The sequence below is a fragment of the Dermacentor silvarum genome, unplaced genomic scaffold, assembly GCF_013339745.2.
Source record: "Dermacentor silvarum isolate Dsil-2018 unplaced genomic scaffold, BIME_Dsil_1.4 Seq403, whole genome shotgun sequence".
NCBI lineage: Eukaryota > Metazoa > Arthropoda > Arachnida > Ixodida > Ixodidae > Dermacentor > Dermacentor silvarum.
The window spans coordinates 98506-115856 of NW_023606180.1; the positions used below are offsets into that span (position 1 = coordinate 98506).

Genomic DNA, 17351 nt, shown 5'->3' on the forward strand with positions numbered 1-17351 from the left:
TTACTGTATTTACTTGATTGTAACGAGACTTTCTTTTCCCAAGATTTTCATTGCTTGAAGTTGACCTTCGCGTTACATTCGAATAACGGCAAAATTGACCATTTAAAGAATTCTAAATCGTGCGGTTTCTAGCATTATGTTGGCAACCTGTACCTTTACGTCTCGCTCCCATCCATAAGCAAGTAAACCGAAGTCAAAACTTGTTGTTTGACAACTGAATCGATGCCTCTTTCACTGTGTTTGTGACTGGCGATACGGTTGTGGCGCTGCAGCACTCAGCGGCCCTTCACACTTCAACTCCGTTCATTCGAGACATTATGGCACGCAGCGTGTTCAGTACGACGCCTGCTTCAAGAGACGAGCAATTTTGATGACTGAGGAGCTGGGAAACTCTGCCGCGGGGGTTAGCGGATGTCACGGCAAGCAAGTCCTCTGCAAGTGCGAGGCTCATCGGAAGGGCTTTCGTAGACCTCGTTGTGGCCTGGTATAGCCATTAAGATGAAATGGTTCTGCGGTCTTTTAAGAAGAGCACAATCTCAAACAAGCTCAACGGCACAGCAGGTGACTTGATTTCGGAGGTGGATAGCAACAAGGGGAGGTATGCTCAGGCGATCACTTTCGGAGATATCGCAAGACTCAGCCTGTCTCAGCACCAAAGCTGTCGAAGGATACGACCGACAACGCTCTTAGCGTTGTCCATCGAGCTTTGTGTGAGCTTGGCACAGCGCCAGAAACACTGTCACGAATGTGTTCAGTGGCAAAGATAGCAAGCTTGGCACAGTGCCAGAAACACTGTGACGGATGCATTCAGTGCCGTAGATAGCAAGCTTGGCACAGCGCCAGAAACACTGTCGCAGACGTGCTCAATGGCGAAGCGTGCAAGCTTGGCCCAGCACCAGAAACACTGTCGCAGACGTGTTCAGTGGCAAAGGCAGCTTGGCCCAGCACCAGAAACACTGTCACGGATGTGCTCAGTGGCTAGGATAGCAAGCTTGGCACAGTGACAGAAACAATGTCACGGATGCATTCAGTGCCCACGATAGCGAGCTTGGCACAGCGCCAGAAACAATGTCACGAATGCATTCAGTTCCCACGATAGCGAGCTTGGCACAGCGCCAGAAACACTGTCACAGACACGTTCAGTGGCGAAGCTAGCGAGCTTGGCACAGCACCAGAAACACTGTCACGGACACATTCAGTGGCGAAGGCAGCGAGCTTGGCACAGTGCTAAAACACTGTCGTGAATGTGTTCAGTGGCGAAGATAGCAAGCTTGGCACAGTGCCAGAAACACTGTCGTGGATGCGTTCAGTGGCGATGATAGCAAGCTTGGCACAGCACCAGAAACACTGTCGCGGATGCGTTCAGTGGCGAAGACAGCGAGCTTGGCCCAGCACCAGAAACACTGTCGCGGACATGCTCAGTGGCGAAGTTATTGAGCTTGGCACAGCACCAGAAACACTGTCACGGAAACGTTCAGTGGCGAAGGCAGCGAGCTCGGCACAGTGCCAAAAACACTATCGCGGACACGTTCAGTGCCGAAGATAGCGAGCTTCGCACAGCGCCAGAAACAGTCTCGCACGCGTTCGGTGCCGAAGATATTCGAGCTTCGCACAGCGCCAGAAACAGTCTCGCACGCGTTCGGTGCCGAAGATATTCGAGCTTGGCACAGCGGCAGGAACACTGTCGTAGACATGTTCAGTGCCGAACCACACAAAATTTCACAAAAGTGACACTATCTGCAAAGTCATCGCTCAAGAATACCACTTAAACAAAGCTCTGCCTTCTCCTGAGACAATGATGAGTGAAGAGAACTTGTTTCTGAACTGTGATTGCTTGAAAGATTGCTTTTTTTTCCCATTCATCTCACGTTACACTGTTATTTTTTTTTTGTATTTCAGTTTTTTTTAATGTAGCTTGACTGCAATGTCACCCGTCGCGTTACGTTCGAGTAAATACGGAAAGTATAACCTTTGTACTGAGCACCAGTTTGCCAAATACTTACTTTCCATGAAAGGCATTGCTGTTTTTAGTGCTCCATTTTTCCATAACATGGAAACATAGCAACCAGGACACCAAAGCATTCCGCTGCAGATGACAACTTATTTCTCAAGACTGGCACAGAGTTCCTTTCAAAATGTTATGCTCAGAGTATTTAAAGCAAACAGTCTCTAAATTTTTATCCTAATGCTTTCATGATCAAGGCAATCCTATATGATAACCCTCTTTGAGACCAGCCCATGCAGCTTAGTGCTCAATGTTCGCGGGCCCCTACCTATGCCATATAGTTTTCATGATACACCAAAGTGCCATAACTGTACAAAGTACGTCTGGCATGCGTGTGACCTTGATTCTCTGGCAGGAAGCAGGGTTTCAACAAGAGGAAGGGCTTTCGTTTAAATTCATGCAACGGTTTCATACATTGCAGACCCAATCATGACCCGGGCTTGTCTGGTGAGGGGCTTTTTAGTAATACAGTAGAAACCCATTGATACATTTTTCAAGGGACTACGGGAAAGAAACATTACAGCTGGGAAAACAGTGAGGAAGGCCACAGATCACCACAGCAACGTCAGTAAAGGATCTGAATGGCTGCCAGCCGAGTTATTAGATGCCTTGGGATTCGTACTATGAGCAGGGACGGCGTGCCCGCACATGCATAATGGACACGTACGATGTTCGTGACAGTGGCCCCTTTCCACTTTGATATGCTTCACCACATAGCACAGCTTTATTGCAGCAAAACTAAAGAAAACCGGCTATTATGCAATGCATATAATACTCTTTCCGATGACAAATAAATGTAGCCATATGCTCAGAAGATTTGGCCCAATGTGCGTGGTTCCCAATAGATTTTAACTGATGCACACTTCTTCGGGTGCTTCACCAACTGCTCTGCACACGTTTCCCGATATCGTTGTCTGGCATGTTGTCTGCCTCGTGAAACATCAGCTGCTTGTTGCAATTTATCGGTCGCTTGTTGCAATGCATTGGTCCCTTGTTACAACTTAACGCATGGTTGTTGCAACTTACCAGACGCTTTTTGCAACATTTACATTTACTGTCCTCGCAGCAACGTGCAAGAGCAAACTTCCTTCTGCACCGCCAAAGTTTACATGACCGCAGCGTTCAAATGCAACCGAAGCTGCGAGAACATTGCAGAATAGCGACGGATGAAATGGGAACATATACATGGGAGTCAATGGGATTCAAATCAGGACAACGGAAACTCAACATAGTAGCCGGAAAAACGCAAGAGCAAGGAACATATCAACAGGGCCCAAAGAAGAGCAACATGAGTGGTGCTCCTCCAACAGTGTGGCCGAACACATCACAGTGCCTTGTCGCACCTGAATTGAGCATCATGCCCAGCTGTGACCATTCAAGAATGTAGCAAGTCGAAGCGTACCTTTGCAAGGCTGGCTGTGAATAAGACACATTCGTAGGCATCGCCGACTCGCTGCAAAAACTCGTCCACGTAAGGCCTCTTGAGGACATAAACCTGGTGCACTGTGCCGTCAATTTCCACAGGCACCACGAAGTCAGCATTGCTGATGGGCTTGAATGAGCTATGGACCAATGTCTCGTCTAGGTCAATGATGAGGCAGATCTTGTGCATGTCCTGATGCCGCACAGGTGGCAGCAGGAACTTGCCCTGCAGCTGAAACATCAGATTACTTCATTCACAACCCTGAACATATTGGAACAAGAGAGCAGTACTGCCTCGAGGTGGTGGTGGGAACAACACAGTCTTTCACATCATATCTGCTACCCTAAAGTGACACATGGCACAACAACACAAGCTCAAAAGCAATATTAAATGACAGTCATACAAAGAAACTACACAAGACATTATTCAGGGCACAAGAACAATTCTAAAGACAAATACACTAAAATATAACAAGCTCAATCACCAGGCTCACATACTATGAAGTCACACATGAAAGGCACTCGCATGAATAATTCGGAATGGCACTATAAAAAGCTGTGCAAAGATAGAGCGAAGGCATCAAACATTGAAAATCCAGTCCCTTGAATAGAAGTACACACACAAGGGGCACATGACAGTACTGCATGGGGACATACCCAATGGGCAAACATGAAATTAAGGACACAGTACAGCCATTACAATGTGTACCCAACCACACAGTGTGCATCACTTTCAAAAAATGCAAGAACATCACATGACAAAGAACTGTTTTAAAGGACAACTGCAACTACATTTTGGGCCTAGATTCAGAACAATTTTCATGCAACATTTTACGTGTGAAAAACGAGTGGATGCGTCACGAAAGGCTCATAATCACACGACTCCACAGCAGCATGACCTTAGGCACCACGCTGAAAAATCTGGCATGATGTTTACATCATAGCTGCTAACCACCAGGTGCATGCATTGTCTGCTAATAAGGATTACCAGCCCTGCAGCTGTGCCAAGATTGTTTCAGAAATGTATAGTACCCTCGCTAACCGAAAACGTTTTTCCACTGGATTCCAGATATCCCAAATCTCTACTTGCGAAAATAGCACGGAAGAGGCAACAGCATTGCCTGCACCCAGTGGCAGCTCGCTAGCAAAGCCAGACGCCGCCTTGAATCACACTCGCCTGTTTCCCCTTATTTCTATCACAACTTGCGCGCACATGCTCGGCTGCCACTTTGTTGTGACCTCATGCAGTAGCGGTAAGCTGGGAGCCATAGTCTATTTTAATTAACACCAAAGTGTCTTATGCCGGGCTCTAGCAAAAATCTGTCCCATGTACAAATACCATGCAATCATCATCACACAAATCCGTGAGATGGCGATACTTTCCCGTTTTGTTCCTACCTAGTGGTTAGGAAAGTATGGATAGATAGGTTATACAGGTTTGCGTTTTTAAAGGAACTGTGCTCTTGATGACGTATATTTGTTTCAATGAAGACATTTAGGTATCATTTGGTTTATCCTAAGTGATTCTGAAAAAGAAAGATGGCGGCAGCCTGGACACCTATGATGGTAGTAACGATGATTGTGCTTGTGTTCCACCTCTATCAGCGTCTACGGGCAACGGCATTCCTGGCGCGTTCCTGGCAATGCTGTGCATTTTTAAAGGGACATTAAAGCAAAACAATAACTCAGTTTGAACTGATAAAAGTGTTCTTTGAAAACTGTTGTTAATTATGTGATAATAGCTTGATTATTAGAAGAGAAAATGAAGCTCAAAGTTTCATTTTTGAAAAGACTTAGTGTACGCTATACCATTGCATACGCTATAATATACCGGGTCGTCACTGCACACATGCAGAACGCTAAACGGCCCATAGCGTATAGCGTACATGCGCTATTTCTCAAATTTAACGTTACCGTCTTTGCATGGTTTACGTAGCTTACGCAAAACATGGCGGCGGTCCCGGCTGCTCGCTTCGAATTGAATTTGGCGTTGCTTTTGTACAATTAACTTCGTTCGTAGCAAATGACTGTGTAAACGACTTTCGCTTAGTCTCAGGCCACTCGACGACAGTCTTATGGACAACATTGTGGAGTTTTTGATTTCGCTTCTCGTTTCGAACAAGTCAAAGCCTAATGACAGAAACCTTCGAGATGTCAGCCCCATTTATCGGTGAAGTCGGGAAATAGGCACAACCGCGGCATATGGCCTCTGAGATTAGAAGATCTAGCAGGCCAACTGTAATAAACATGCGCTGCTTAGCATACGCTGTACAATAGCATATAGCGTACGCTATACTATGTCTAAATTCACGCCAAAACCCTAGCACCACACCCCAGTGTGACGTCATAGATTTCAAAGTATTTTTCGTATTTGGGTCCGCGCTGGCTCAGTAAAAATTCACAAAACTTGCCACATTCAGTGTTTGGCTCCTTCAGAACACAATGTAGTTAATCTTGACTGCTAAAGAATTAACTTGGCCCTAGCAGATGCTGTAAATATTGATGTGGTCATGGTGGGCTGGTGCAGGAACTTCAAGGGAGCATCGCCACCTGTCTTTTGTGTTTTTCGTTTTTTTCTGGCTTACCAAGCATCTTCTCGCAATAAGAGTAGTGTTTTTGGTGTTGTGAAAGGGTAATTTACTTATACAGAAGAAATCATTTTTCTCTTTACTGTCCTTTTTGGAAAACGTCTGTTGAATAAATTTCTCTTTCATGGAATCTTTTTTTAAGGCGATACCCGCTAACTGTCATCGCCTGGTGGCGCCGTGGCGGCTCAGCATTTCTATGGATGCCCGCTATGGAGCTCTAACAACGCAGTTTCACCACACACGCACTCACCGTAATGTTGGATATACCCTTATAGCATAACCACTTATACATTAGAACCAGCTATAGCGCGGCCTTTTCCGATTCCCGTTTACTCTTCCATAGAACTCCATATACCGTATTTACTCGCGTAATGAACGCACTCTCCTCTCTCACCCCCAACTTTAGTCGTCAAAATTTTTATTTTGTTTTCTCCCGCGTAATAAACGCTCCCTGAACTTTCAGCTGTGAAGTAGGAGAGACACAGTATGATTCGGCGTCTGATATGGCGTCCGGCGGGTACGACTGTATCAAACACCGTATCGGATGCCAAATCGTACCGTGTGTCTACTACTTTTATTGCGATAGCAATCATATGGATACCCCAGGTGAATTTTTGCCGTTGGTGCCGACAATCGCGGCTCTATTTCCCGCGTTCGAGGGAGGAAAGCGGGGAGGAAACACGCCGTATTTTGTCGCGCGCACGGCGCCGATGGGAAGGGAGGGGAGGAGGCCATGCGAGACGAAATGCCGGTTATAATGTGACTTCCACGGGAAAATCCCGCACACAAGCGTGGTAGCGAGCGCGCTTCTCAACGAGGTGAAGGTGCACCACAGATGGGAGGAGAACCAGAGCAAACAATTGAATAAGGAACGAAAAAAAGAAGCGGTGACAGCAGTGGTGGTTGCTTGGGTAACGGAGAAACCTTTGCTTGGCTGCTTCTTAGCGACACGTTCTCCGCACTGAACGCAGATATTTTGCGGGCAACCTTGACTCCTGTCAGTTCAAGCGGTGTTCCGCAAATTTAGTTCTGAGCTTTTAGGCTTCATGTCCACATGCAAGCTTCTGCACTTCCTACCAGTACGCTCACATAGAAACTTCGTAGGTGTTCCCAGTAGTTGCCGCGGCTGATCACCCAAGAAACAAAACTTCACACACTCTGCTGTCAGTTCGCCTGTGCGCGATTTGCATGCCCAATCTGTATGTCATCGTCTACGGGTATGAACATATCAAAGGTGAGCTTCCCGCGACACCCCAGCCGGCTAGGCTTACCCAGCGCACTTCATCGGGAGTCTGCTACCAGAGTTGTGGTTTGCTGCTAAATAAACGAAACACATCACAGTGGCTATACAGCACTTGGAAAGCGAAAGAACCACCTTGACAACAAAAGGGAGGGCACCGGTGGAACGGGCAACACTCAAATGAAGGCAACCTGGTTTACGGTCGCTGTGTTTTCAACATCGCGTACACGTGAATCAGTCCAAGAAATGTAGGGAGACACTGGGCCTATTCGATTATCAGTCTCCGACAGTCCCGGACTGCTTGGGACTGCAGTCCTGCATTTGATTTTCTCAGACAGCTTCTGAAGCTCCGCCTAGCAGTCCGAGAGCTGCCAGAATTGCGTTCGTTTTTTACGGACCAGAAGTAACCGACTGTCCGCGGACTCTCAAAGCTGTCAGCAGATTTTTGCTCGGACCAGCACAAGCAGCTAGCGGACGATGGCTGTCTGAAAAAGATGTGCACGGCGTCTGCCACCATGTTGTGAAAGCTGCAATTTACTTCTGAGTACTTTGCGCGTTCCAGACGGCAAATATCGTGCACTCAGTTATCAGTCTGTTACATCAGTGCTGTCTGGGCCATCATGCGAGTTTTTCATGAGAAGTGCAATTGCTGCCGCATTAGTCATGTTTTTTCATACACAAGCACAGCTATCAGGCACAATGCTTGCTTTTCTTGATGTGTTTGGCGAAATCTGTCCGGCTCATTGCTGTGTATAGTAAACAGGTGGATTTCTCTTTTCAAGTACAGTGTAGACCGCTTATAACGTAAATCGCCGGGGTCGTGAATATCTGCACTATAAGCAGTACTGCACTATAACCAAAACGATTTTCAAGCCCTGCACGTATGCAAAACATGTAGACCAAGCAGCCGCGCGTATCCGAGAATCAAAGCGTGCGACTGGGAGTTTTGCATCCGTTTAAATTTACGAACGTTGAAAGGTTAATGTCCAAGTACCTACGATTTTTGCATGAAGCAGACAAAATTTTAAAAATAGTCTCAGTTTCGCCCGAAAGGTGAAGCATCAATTGCGATAGCAAATTAGTAGAGAGCTATAAGAAGTAGGGGCAGTAGTTTTATCGGCTGCATAAACTTGACACATTCGCTTACTAACTGAATTAACAAGCGTGGTAGTAACGCGCACAAGCAAACATGAATAGACTCGACGACCGCAGACAACCACTGTCAAGACGCGGGCGTGGGGAAACGCGGCCGCCGTAGCGAGCGAAGGTTCGTGCAGTATATCTCTTCAACGGAAACTGAGCGGCGTAAGCACAGCGCATACAAAGGTCGGTGCCGTGCAGAGATCGCTTTCAAGATACGGTGTGTGCGACAACACCGACAGCCGGCACAGGCGCGAACGCATTTGTTGGCAGAGTAGAAGCCGCCGCCCCCCCCCCTCCCTCCCTCGCTGCGCTGCCTTCCCGCTTTACGTTCGCTCTCCGTGAAGGCGCGCGTCCCCCGCGCGCTTTCACTCGCACACACGGCGCATGGCGACGATTTTATCGCTCTTGGACTCACGCTCCACGTCTCATGCTCCTCCTCCGCATCGCCCTCGTTGATTTCCTCCCCCATCGGTGGGTGCCCCTCGTTGAGAAGCGTGCTCGCTACTGCCCTTGTCGGCGAGATTTTCCCGTGGAAACCGCATTATAATCGGTACTTCGTCTCACACGGCTGCACTGTAAGTGGTATGCGTATGCATGGAGTGCTATGGGAAAATTAACGGGAGTCTGAAAAGACCCTACTATATCCGGTCCAGCACTATAAGCGGTTACGTTATAAGTGGTCTATACTGTATGAAGTTTGGGTATGTGGCTTTCTCTCACCGGTAGCTGCGGTGGTATAATCGGACCTTCCCCAGTTGTTGGTCACGCGTTGATATTATTATTGTAAAGTACGAGTGTTTGCTTTTTCACATGCACGATTAGTAGAGGGTGACATTGTGCGACAAATCGCACATGCGCTGTCCGAGACGCGCATCGCATGTAGTGGTGCAATAGGCCCTTTTGCAGACGAGACTCACAAGGTTCGAGGACCATGCAATACCGTATTTACTCGAATCTAGGGCGACTCCGATTCTAAGCCGACCCCCCAAAAGTTCGAAGTCCGAAAAAAAAAAAAAAAAACTTACCTCGAATGTAGGCCGAACGAAAAAGCGAGGACAGCATTCGCAAAATAAAACAGCATTTATTAAATTTGAACATGCCGAGCTCATTCTATGTCACCATCGCTGCTAGCCTCGTCGCTATCTTCCTTACTGCTGACATCTTCAAACAGCGCGCTATATTCAGAACCATCCAGCGCATTAGAGATGCTGCATTTTTGGAAGGAGCGCACGTTGCGGCGCACGCAAAAACCATCTCCCGTGGCCCCCTCCAACCACAGACCGATGCCGAAGTTCCGCCCGGCTTGAACGTTTGACGATGCGATGCCTCTACGGCTAGCACAACTACCGTATTTACTCGATTCTCACGCTCATCTCGATTGTAACGCGCACCCGTTTTCTGTGAGGAAAAAAAGTTCTTTACAGTACCGCGCACCTCATGCTTTCAAACAGAAATACAACTTTATGTCATTTGGAAAAATAGATTTTCTCCCGATGCACTGAAGTTGCGATGAATAAAAAAAGTCGCAGTTTCGCCTGAAAAGCGATGCATCGAATGCGATAGCAAATTAGTAGACCGCTATTAACAAGCACGGTGTCACGCGCGCACAAGCAAACATGAACACATCTCGCTCGTTGACCGCGGAAACGAACTGTCAGAACGCTGGAGACGGAGCGCACCTTCGTGCTAGCATGCGTCTCGCTTCAACGCGGCGAAAACACGGCGCGCGGCGGACTTTACCCGTCGCAGATTGCATTCAAGATAGGGCCAAGGCGATCGTATCGCCGTAGTGGATCGTCACAGATTACGTCCTGCTTCGGTCCACTGAAACCGTTCCGCATTGCTTTGCTGGCGAAAATCCTCTCCTTCTGTTTGCGCCAGTCCCGCTCGCAAGTTTCGGATTCTCCGAACGCCCGTGATGCGGCCCGATTTCCGTCCGTCTCCGCACAGATGATCACTTTCCTTTTAAATGCAGCATCATGATGAACTTGGTACTTCATGCTGATAGATAGAGCAGACGCTGAGAACGTGAAGACAGACGGTAGACTGTTGCCTAAGCACGTGTACTGCAGCACATGGAGGAAGCTTCCGCATGCTACGATAGCTAGGCTCGACGCGCGTCCGAGGCGGCCATTCTGAAATGCCGACGCAGATTTAGGGTCGTGTTGAAAGTGCGCGTTAGATTCGAGTAAATACAGTATTCGCTTAGAAAGCGGCACTATAGTGGCATCGCCCATTTGGTGCCATTACGATAACGCCACACCGCGCGCCGATGCTGCACCATACTATAGTGCCTAGAATATACTTAAGTATATTCTAGGCACTATAACCATACCGATACTACCGATACGACGCAGGTCAAAATGGCGACGTCGCTCGTGTACTTCAGCTGGCTACTGGCGCGGCTAGTAGCGGCTGCGATACTGACTTTTCTAGATGGCGCTAACTATGCACCATATTTATCAGTTTCAGTTAAAAACTGGCGCGTTTTTTAAAATCCTCGAATCTAAGCCGACCCTAGAGTTTCGTATGTGATTACTTGAAAAAAACTATCGGCCTAGATTCGAATAAATACTACGTAATTGCACTTCCTTGGCCTTATGAGTTACTTTCGCAGCATATGGGCGTGATACTCGCGCATGTTTCTTGCATGAATGGTAAATTGCATGTCCACATGCAAGCTTCTGCAGTTCCTACCAGTACGCTCACATATAAACTTGGTAGGCGTTTGCAGTAGTTGCCGCAGCTGATCACCCAAGAATGGTGAATGGTACGATTGCAATTTTTTTGCATTCGTGTACGAATTGCATGACGAATTGCATGCATGACAAACGCACTCTTCCGCAGCTTAGTTTCAGTTTTCGAAGTCAAATTGTCCGGAATTCATTACGATGCAGGAAGTAGCCGTGGCAGCTTATTGGATTTCTGGAACCAATTATGCTCGGATGACGGGCTTCAAATATTGCATTAGGATCAATCGTCTTGACTCAGGGCCAGACACGCTGTCTTGGCAGAGCAGCAGTAACGCCATTGCCCATAGATGCCGACTTGTCCAGTGCATGCGAAAGTGATCGAGAATATACCAGCAGCATTTTGGAAGATCTCCCCACATGGTCTATGCATGGCCAGCAGTCTTCTATTTGTGTGATTTCGCTCCTCTCCGGCTTTTACACAGCTTCAAAGGAATGGAGGTTTACTGCTCATTTACTACTCATTTCACCAAAGTGAAATTTCGTTGCAGTTGGCCTTTAAGTTGTTGGGTAGACAAGTTAACATTTATAACACAAACAGTAGTATGCAGTTCCAGTAAGAATTCTTACAAAATACAAACCCTGGAAAGTGGTCTTTGCATGGCCATACACATATACACTTTCACCAATGATATCACTATGGCAACAATCAATCTTGTACAAAATATGTGATTATTCAAAATGCTGACCATACATAAAATTTGATATCACATTTGTACTTAATTTCAAACAGTACACAAGTATTGAACATTTCTCTAACAGGATTCAACATGATGTGAATATAGAAAAATTTATAAAGTAATTGAAGCTTGCCATTTACAACAGTAACGATTTTAGCACCAAAAGCACAATCATTGAAAAACAAAGACGGGACACTTTAAACTGTTTATTTTTACAGACAGTTGGCTTTCTCTCAACACATGCAGACCTTGCATGTGCTCACACCTCGCTTCACACTAACTTGGATTTGTTCTAACGCCATTTCTGAATGAAAAATTCACTCATGGGTTGCTTTTATAAATGTTACCTTTTGATAAAAAATGCTTCCAGAATTGCACGAGCTACTTTGTTTTTGCTCCTTCCAAAGATCTCCGCAAGGCTTGGCTCACACCCACATGAAGTCACATTAAATGCACACCATCCTTATTCTTGACATTAAGCGCATGTTCCCTCGCTCGATCATTGATGCAATGGAACTCCTCCCACACATTAAGGGTACTTGTAGACCACCTCTATGGCACACTTGGTGTACCGCTGACAATCATTCCTCATAATGCACAACTAGGCCAGTTTGGTGCCGCAAAAACCATTGGTACACTATGCCAATTCGCAACCTTTTTAATACATTGAAGCGTCCCCCGATGTTGCGACGTCCTCGGTTTTATGACAGATTAGTGCAGTCCTGGCAAACTCCCCATAGAGAGAATGCATTAAAAACTTTGATTATACAACGCAAGATTACGCAAATCCAGTCTCATATGACGCGCAAAACTGCGAACCCAACGGCGGCTGTGTGAGAAGCACTGCCCACCTCCGTCAGAGCACCCAGCTCAGCCTGCTTTTTGAGCTCCCTACTTGCCTCCCTTTTCCATCCCTGGCCCCTTAACCATGCCCTCCTTCGGCACTTCATTGCCATCTCATAGGCACCGGGTGCGGAGGCATTTGGACCGGTGGCACCGCGAATGTAATGGTATGTGACAGCCAGGCGCTGCCGCCAGCTGTGATGGTTGATCACATCCCATCGTTTGTGTTTTGTGTTGGCGAAATACCCCGTGAAACAAAAGTGGCATTTTTGGGAGCACAAACAGTTATCCAAACATGATTGAAGCTGGGAAGGCCATTCAGTTTCATTGGTTTTCATCATGACCTAACCAGCTTGAACGATGCGCAGTCCGTAGGCAACAGTACGTGTACATTTCCGATGCTGCTCTGCTTTTGTCTAGTTGTTCGAACATAAATAAAGGAGCTTCATGTTCCAAGTAGACTGTGTGATTTTGTTTGGGCACCGACTGAACACGCGGAATTTGTACCCGTCATTTCACCATCCTCTCAGGGGTTTTCTTTTGGGGTATACTTTTCTTCCCAGCTCTGGCTGCGATTGGTGCACCACAGCCAGAACTAGCTGTATGAGGAGTGTGTTACCGTTCACCATGAGCGCTCTGCACAGAGCATTGATGGCGAACACTAACACAGTGACACATCTGCACTCGCCGACACAAGTGCATCAGACTATGGTTCTCGTTGTGCCAAACTGTGTGAAATAAATCAACACTGAAGATTAGGCCAGTTGCTAAGACATTAAAATTGACAAAGCATCACAAAAAAAAAAGGACCGAGAATGGAAACTTACCGACACATGTGCGATCAGCGAAGCAGCACAAAAAAACAAAACAAAAAATACAGACTTGCGTCTACCTTTGTCTGCCATTTTCGTGCTGCTTCGCCAATCTACATGCATTAAATACTACAATGTTAATGTGTAAAGCAAAATAACAAAATGCCAGAGTTCCACGTTTCAGCTTGTGCGGTGAGCTTTGTTTACTGTGTGCATTTGCATAGCAATTTGTAACTCATTTTCTGCTTTATATATATATGACCTGCCTCATACAAATAGCGACCTTTCTCAAGTGCATGCGCACAAAAATTCGTTTTACAGTCCGTCAGGCCTTGGAAACCACAGTGCAAAATCACTGGAAGCACCATGTGTGCCTTCGCCCTGTCCTCTGCATCACATGCCATTGCTCTTACAAATGCTGTTGGCAGTGCTGTTCACCAGCGCACTGCTGGCGCCTTGAGATTCTCGGCGTCTTTTTTTATTATTACCCAACCACGTTCCTCCATCTCTTCTTTCAGAGATAGTTTCACTTTCGTGTGACTCGGCATATATGGCCAACAGCGTTTCTGGCGCTCTGCAAAGCTCGCTATCTTCACAGTGCCAAGAGCAATGTCAGCTGTATACTTCGACATGTCCAGTACAGAGTCTCGCAAAAGTGAAACCATCTCCAAAAGTGATCACCCAAGAATACCGTCCCAGCATGTATGAAAAGCACGAAAGCATGTGTGAAATCCGAACCTATTAGCCACCGAAAGGCACGCAGATTATATTTGATATGTGTGTTCACGCATGTAGTTTGGAGCTTTCTGTCTACACGCAAGCATGCAAGAGTTCTCAAACGTCTGTCGTTGGGTTCCTGGTTTCGCGTGGTTCATCATATGGGACAGAACATATGAGGAGGTACTGCCTATGTTTACACTGCTAGCTGCCATCTCTTATGAGGACAACGCCACAGATGCTATCATGCCTGTGCCTACGTTTACGGATGTGCATCGACAACATTCATAGGTTCTTCTGTGCAGGCGACCGCCGTAGGTGACCTTCCGGATTTTGCTGCACTTGAAATAATGCTCTTGCTGCCTGGCTCAAAGATATTCTATAACAAACTGGCCTAATTTTTAAAATGTGTAGATAATAAAAAATGTTTTAGCATGTACACAGTACGCTATGTCCCTCTTATAGAGCATGACTGACAGCTGCACTTCAGTATTCTTTTCAGATTTACTTTTTGGGCTGTCTTGGTTTCCGAGTCCTGCAGTGTACTATCTTACAGTTTAAATTGAGCTTCTCGCAACTCTGTTGCCCGAAGCTGTGCATTATAGACATAATTTTGTTTGTCGAATTACATGACGACCGGATTCTCTTGCAGCCCCGAGAATGTCGTAGAATCCTGGTTTCACTGTATAAGGCTCCACTTCAGGCCATTATTTCGCCCTTTGGGCTTGCATCCTGCCACCTTTCCGCCCCCGCAGTCAATAATGAGGGAGGGAACCCGGCAGCTTTTAAACGCTAGACTTGCTCAATGAAACTGCACTCGATAAGATGTGGACATGCTTTCCAAAGTGCGGACTGTAAGCAAAGCACCACAATACGCTTTTTTACGGTTTTGAATGTACAAAACCGTAGGGTAACATATCCTTCTCTGCATGCGGAGTATTATCTCCAGCACACATGATCGTCATTAAGAGTTACTTTCACATCTAAAAACTGCAGCACTACATTGTCAAGCAGCTCATGCATGAATCTTAAGCCTTGTCCATGTTGCCGAAAGGCTTCTAAAATATTGTTCACTTTTTGTTCGCCATGTCATTCGGTTTGGTTAGAAGAATTATAAATTTTTCAACATATTTACTAACTTTTATAACCTCACCACTAGTAAAAACTCGCTTGAATGCCCTATCAACTCAAGAAAGAAAGGTACTGAAAATGAACAGGAGCCAACACAAGATCCAAGACATAGTATCACCTGTTGATGCAAATAGGTCTGATTGTCATACGACACAGAGGTAGAGGCAAAATAAGATTCTCGCAGGGTTAAAAAGTTATCCGTGTGCATGCCTATGGAATCTTGGAAGTCAACAATCCCATGTTCATCGATGCGAGCTCTCACTGATTCAAACAGAGCATCATGCGGCACAGGATAAAATAAATCCTCCAAGTCCAGTGAAAAAGGAAATTCTCTACTTTGGTTGCTTTGCAAGAGCTCAGCCACCTCATCGGAATTCTTGGTAAGAATCGCTAACGAATTCCACTTTTCTAGCAAAAAGCAGCAACTTCTTTACTAAGGTTGGCTGTTAGAGCAGGTCTCCTGAGGCACCAACGCATGACTCATTCTGGTGGTATGATATACTCAGAAAAACATTACAAATGTGCCAGTGCCTTTTTTGCTGATAGCCTGTGCAGCCAGTAAGGATAGTCTGTCTAGTTCGTTGTGCTGCATGTGCAGATGCTGCCATAACAATGCTATCTCAGTCTATGCCCTGCAAAGATGCCAAAAGCACCGGAGCTGATGCAGTTCAGTAAAATAATGCGTGTGGTCTTAGCTGTAGCACATGGCAGTGGCCATTACCACCTTGCATCTGCACCTGTGAAACTCTACTACAAGATGCTTTACTGGCGGCCAAGCAGCTTGAAGTGCTATTCCACCACCAGTGTTCACGCCAGCACTGGTGCACAACAGCTGCCCCATATCAGGCAATCTGGCCAAGTGTGTTGCCCACTGGAAATATTTAACGTCAGCGCCAACTTGTTATTACGTCGGTGTCGTGCACGCCTTTAGGAAGTGCAAAACACTCTGGACAGCATGGATTAGTACCGTATGAACCGGAATATAGGTCGACCTTGACTTGGCCAGAAGACAACTCAATATGGGTTTAAGACCGATATACAAGGCGAAGGGCGACTTTAGCTGCTTTATTTTCAAGATCGACCTATATTCCGGCTTATACGGTACCTGTCCGGCTATGTGAGCAAGTTGCACGGCAACTGTTGAGCTCAATCGCTATGTCTCATAACAGAGTCATGGCTTTACAGCAATGCCAACCTGGACAATTCTTTCATGCCACATAATCACTCGCTAGGACCAGGCATTCACAACTTGCTGCCCTTTAAAAAACAGCACAACATACACAGCAACAATCAATGGAAACACGCTACAATTGTTGGGCAATCCACCAACCAGAGAAGTCCAGCGGTAGTTACCAGGTTGGTGTTACTGATCTTGGTGTACTCCTGGGCGGCATACTCGCGTGCCAACACGGGGGCCGCCGCCTGGTTCTGTTGCACCTGGGCAATGGGCGAGGCACCGCACGGCGGGGCCTGCTGCTGGCGCTTGGAGGACACCTGCTGCTGCTGCTGTTGCTGCTGCTGCTGCTGCACATGCAACACATGCCCCCCCCCCCACCCTGGACTAATGACAGGACTGCGCTTAAGATCCGAATTGCCCATCCCGTCTTTGCAACCACGAGCTTTACTACGAAGCTTGGGACCATGAATGCTCAATTCTACCAGCCGTTTGGATGCAGAATTTTTCAGGGCCTTTAGAAAGAAGCGAAAATTAGCAAATTAATAAAAACATTGGAGGTTTACAACTGCATAACTCTGCATTAAAGACATCACATGTGAACTGTTTGTTACATCATCCAAATTCTGTGTTGCTTTACAGATTAACTCTGCAAAAGTCTTGCTCATAAATTAGCGGTGTGCAATGCATCAATTTTATTACAATAGATGCAGTCTACAGAATTGTGATATTGTTTTTTTATTGCTGAGTTATAAAGCCATACATTTGATGCTTTCTTTAAATTCCAGCGAATTTTGCAAGAATAGCCTAAATCTGCTCACTTGAGTATGCCACAGTAAAGCTTCC

General features: G+C 46.4%; 1 protein-coding gene across 1 annotated transcript in view; it reads right to left on the reverse strand.

Moving 5' to 3' along the window:
* Positions 1-17351, reverse strand: part of LOC119435055 (carboxy-terminal domain RNA polymerase II polypeptide A small phosphatase 1-like) — a 111144-nt gene that overhangs the window by 63442 nt on the left and 30351 nt on the right. Inside the window, exons 4-5 of the mRNA XM_049659684.1 lie at positions 16685-16855; positions 3408-3659 (exon numbers count right to left, since the gene is read on the reverse strand). Of these exons, the coding sequence (XP_049515641.1) occupies positions 3408-3659; positions 16685-16855 (423 nt within the window). The remainder of the gene's footprint in view (positions 1-3407; positions 3660-16684; positions 16856-17351) is intronic.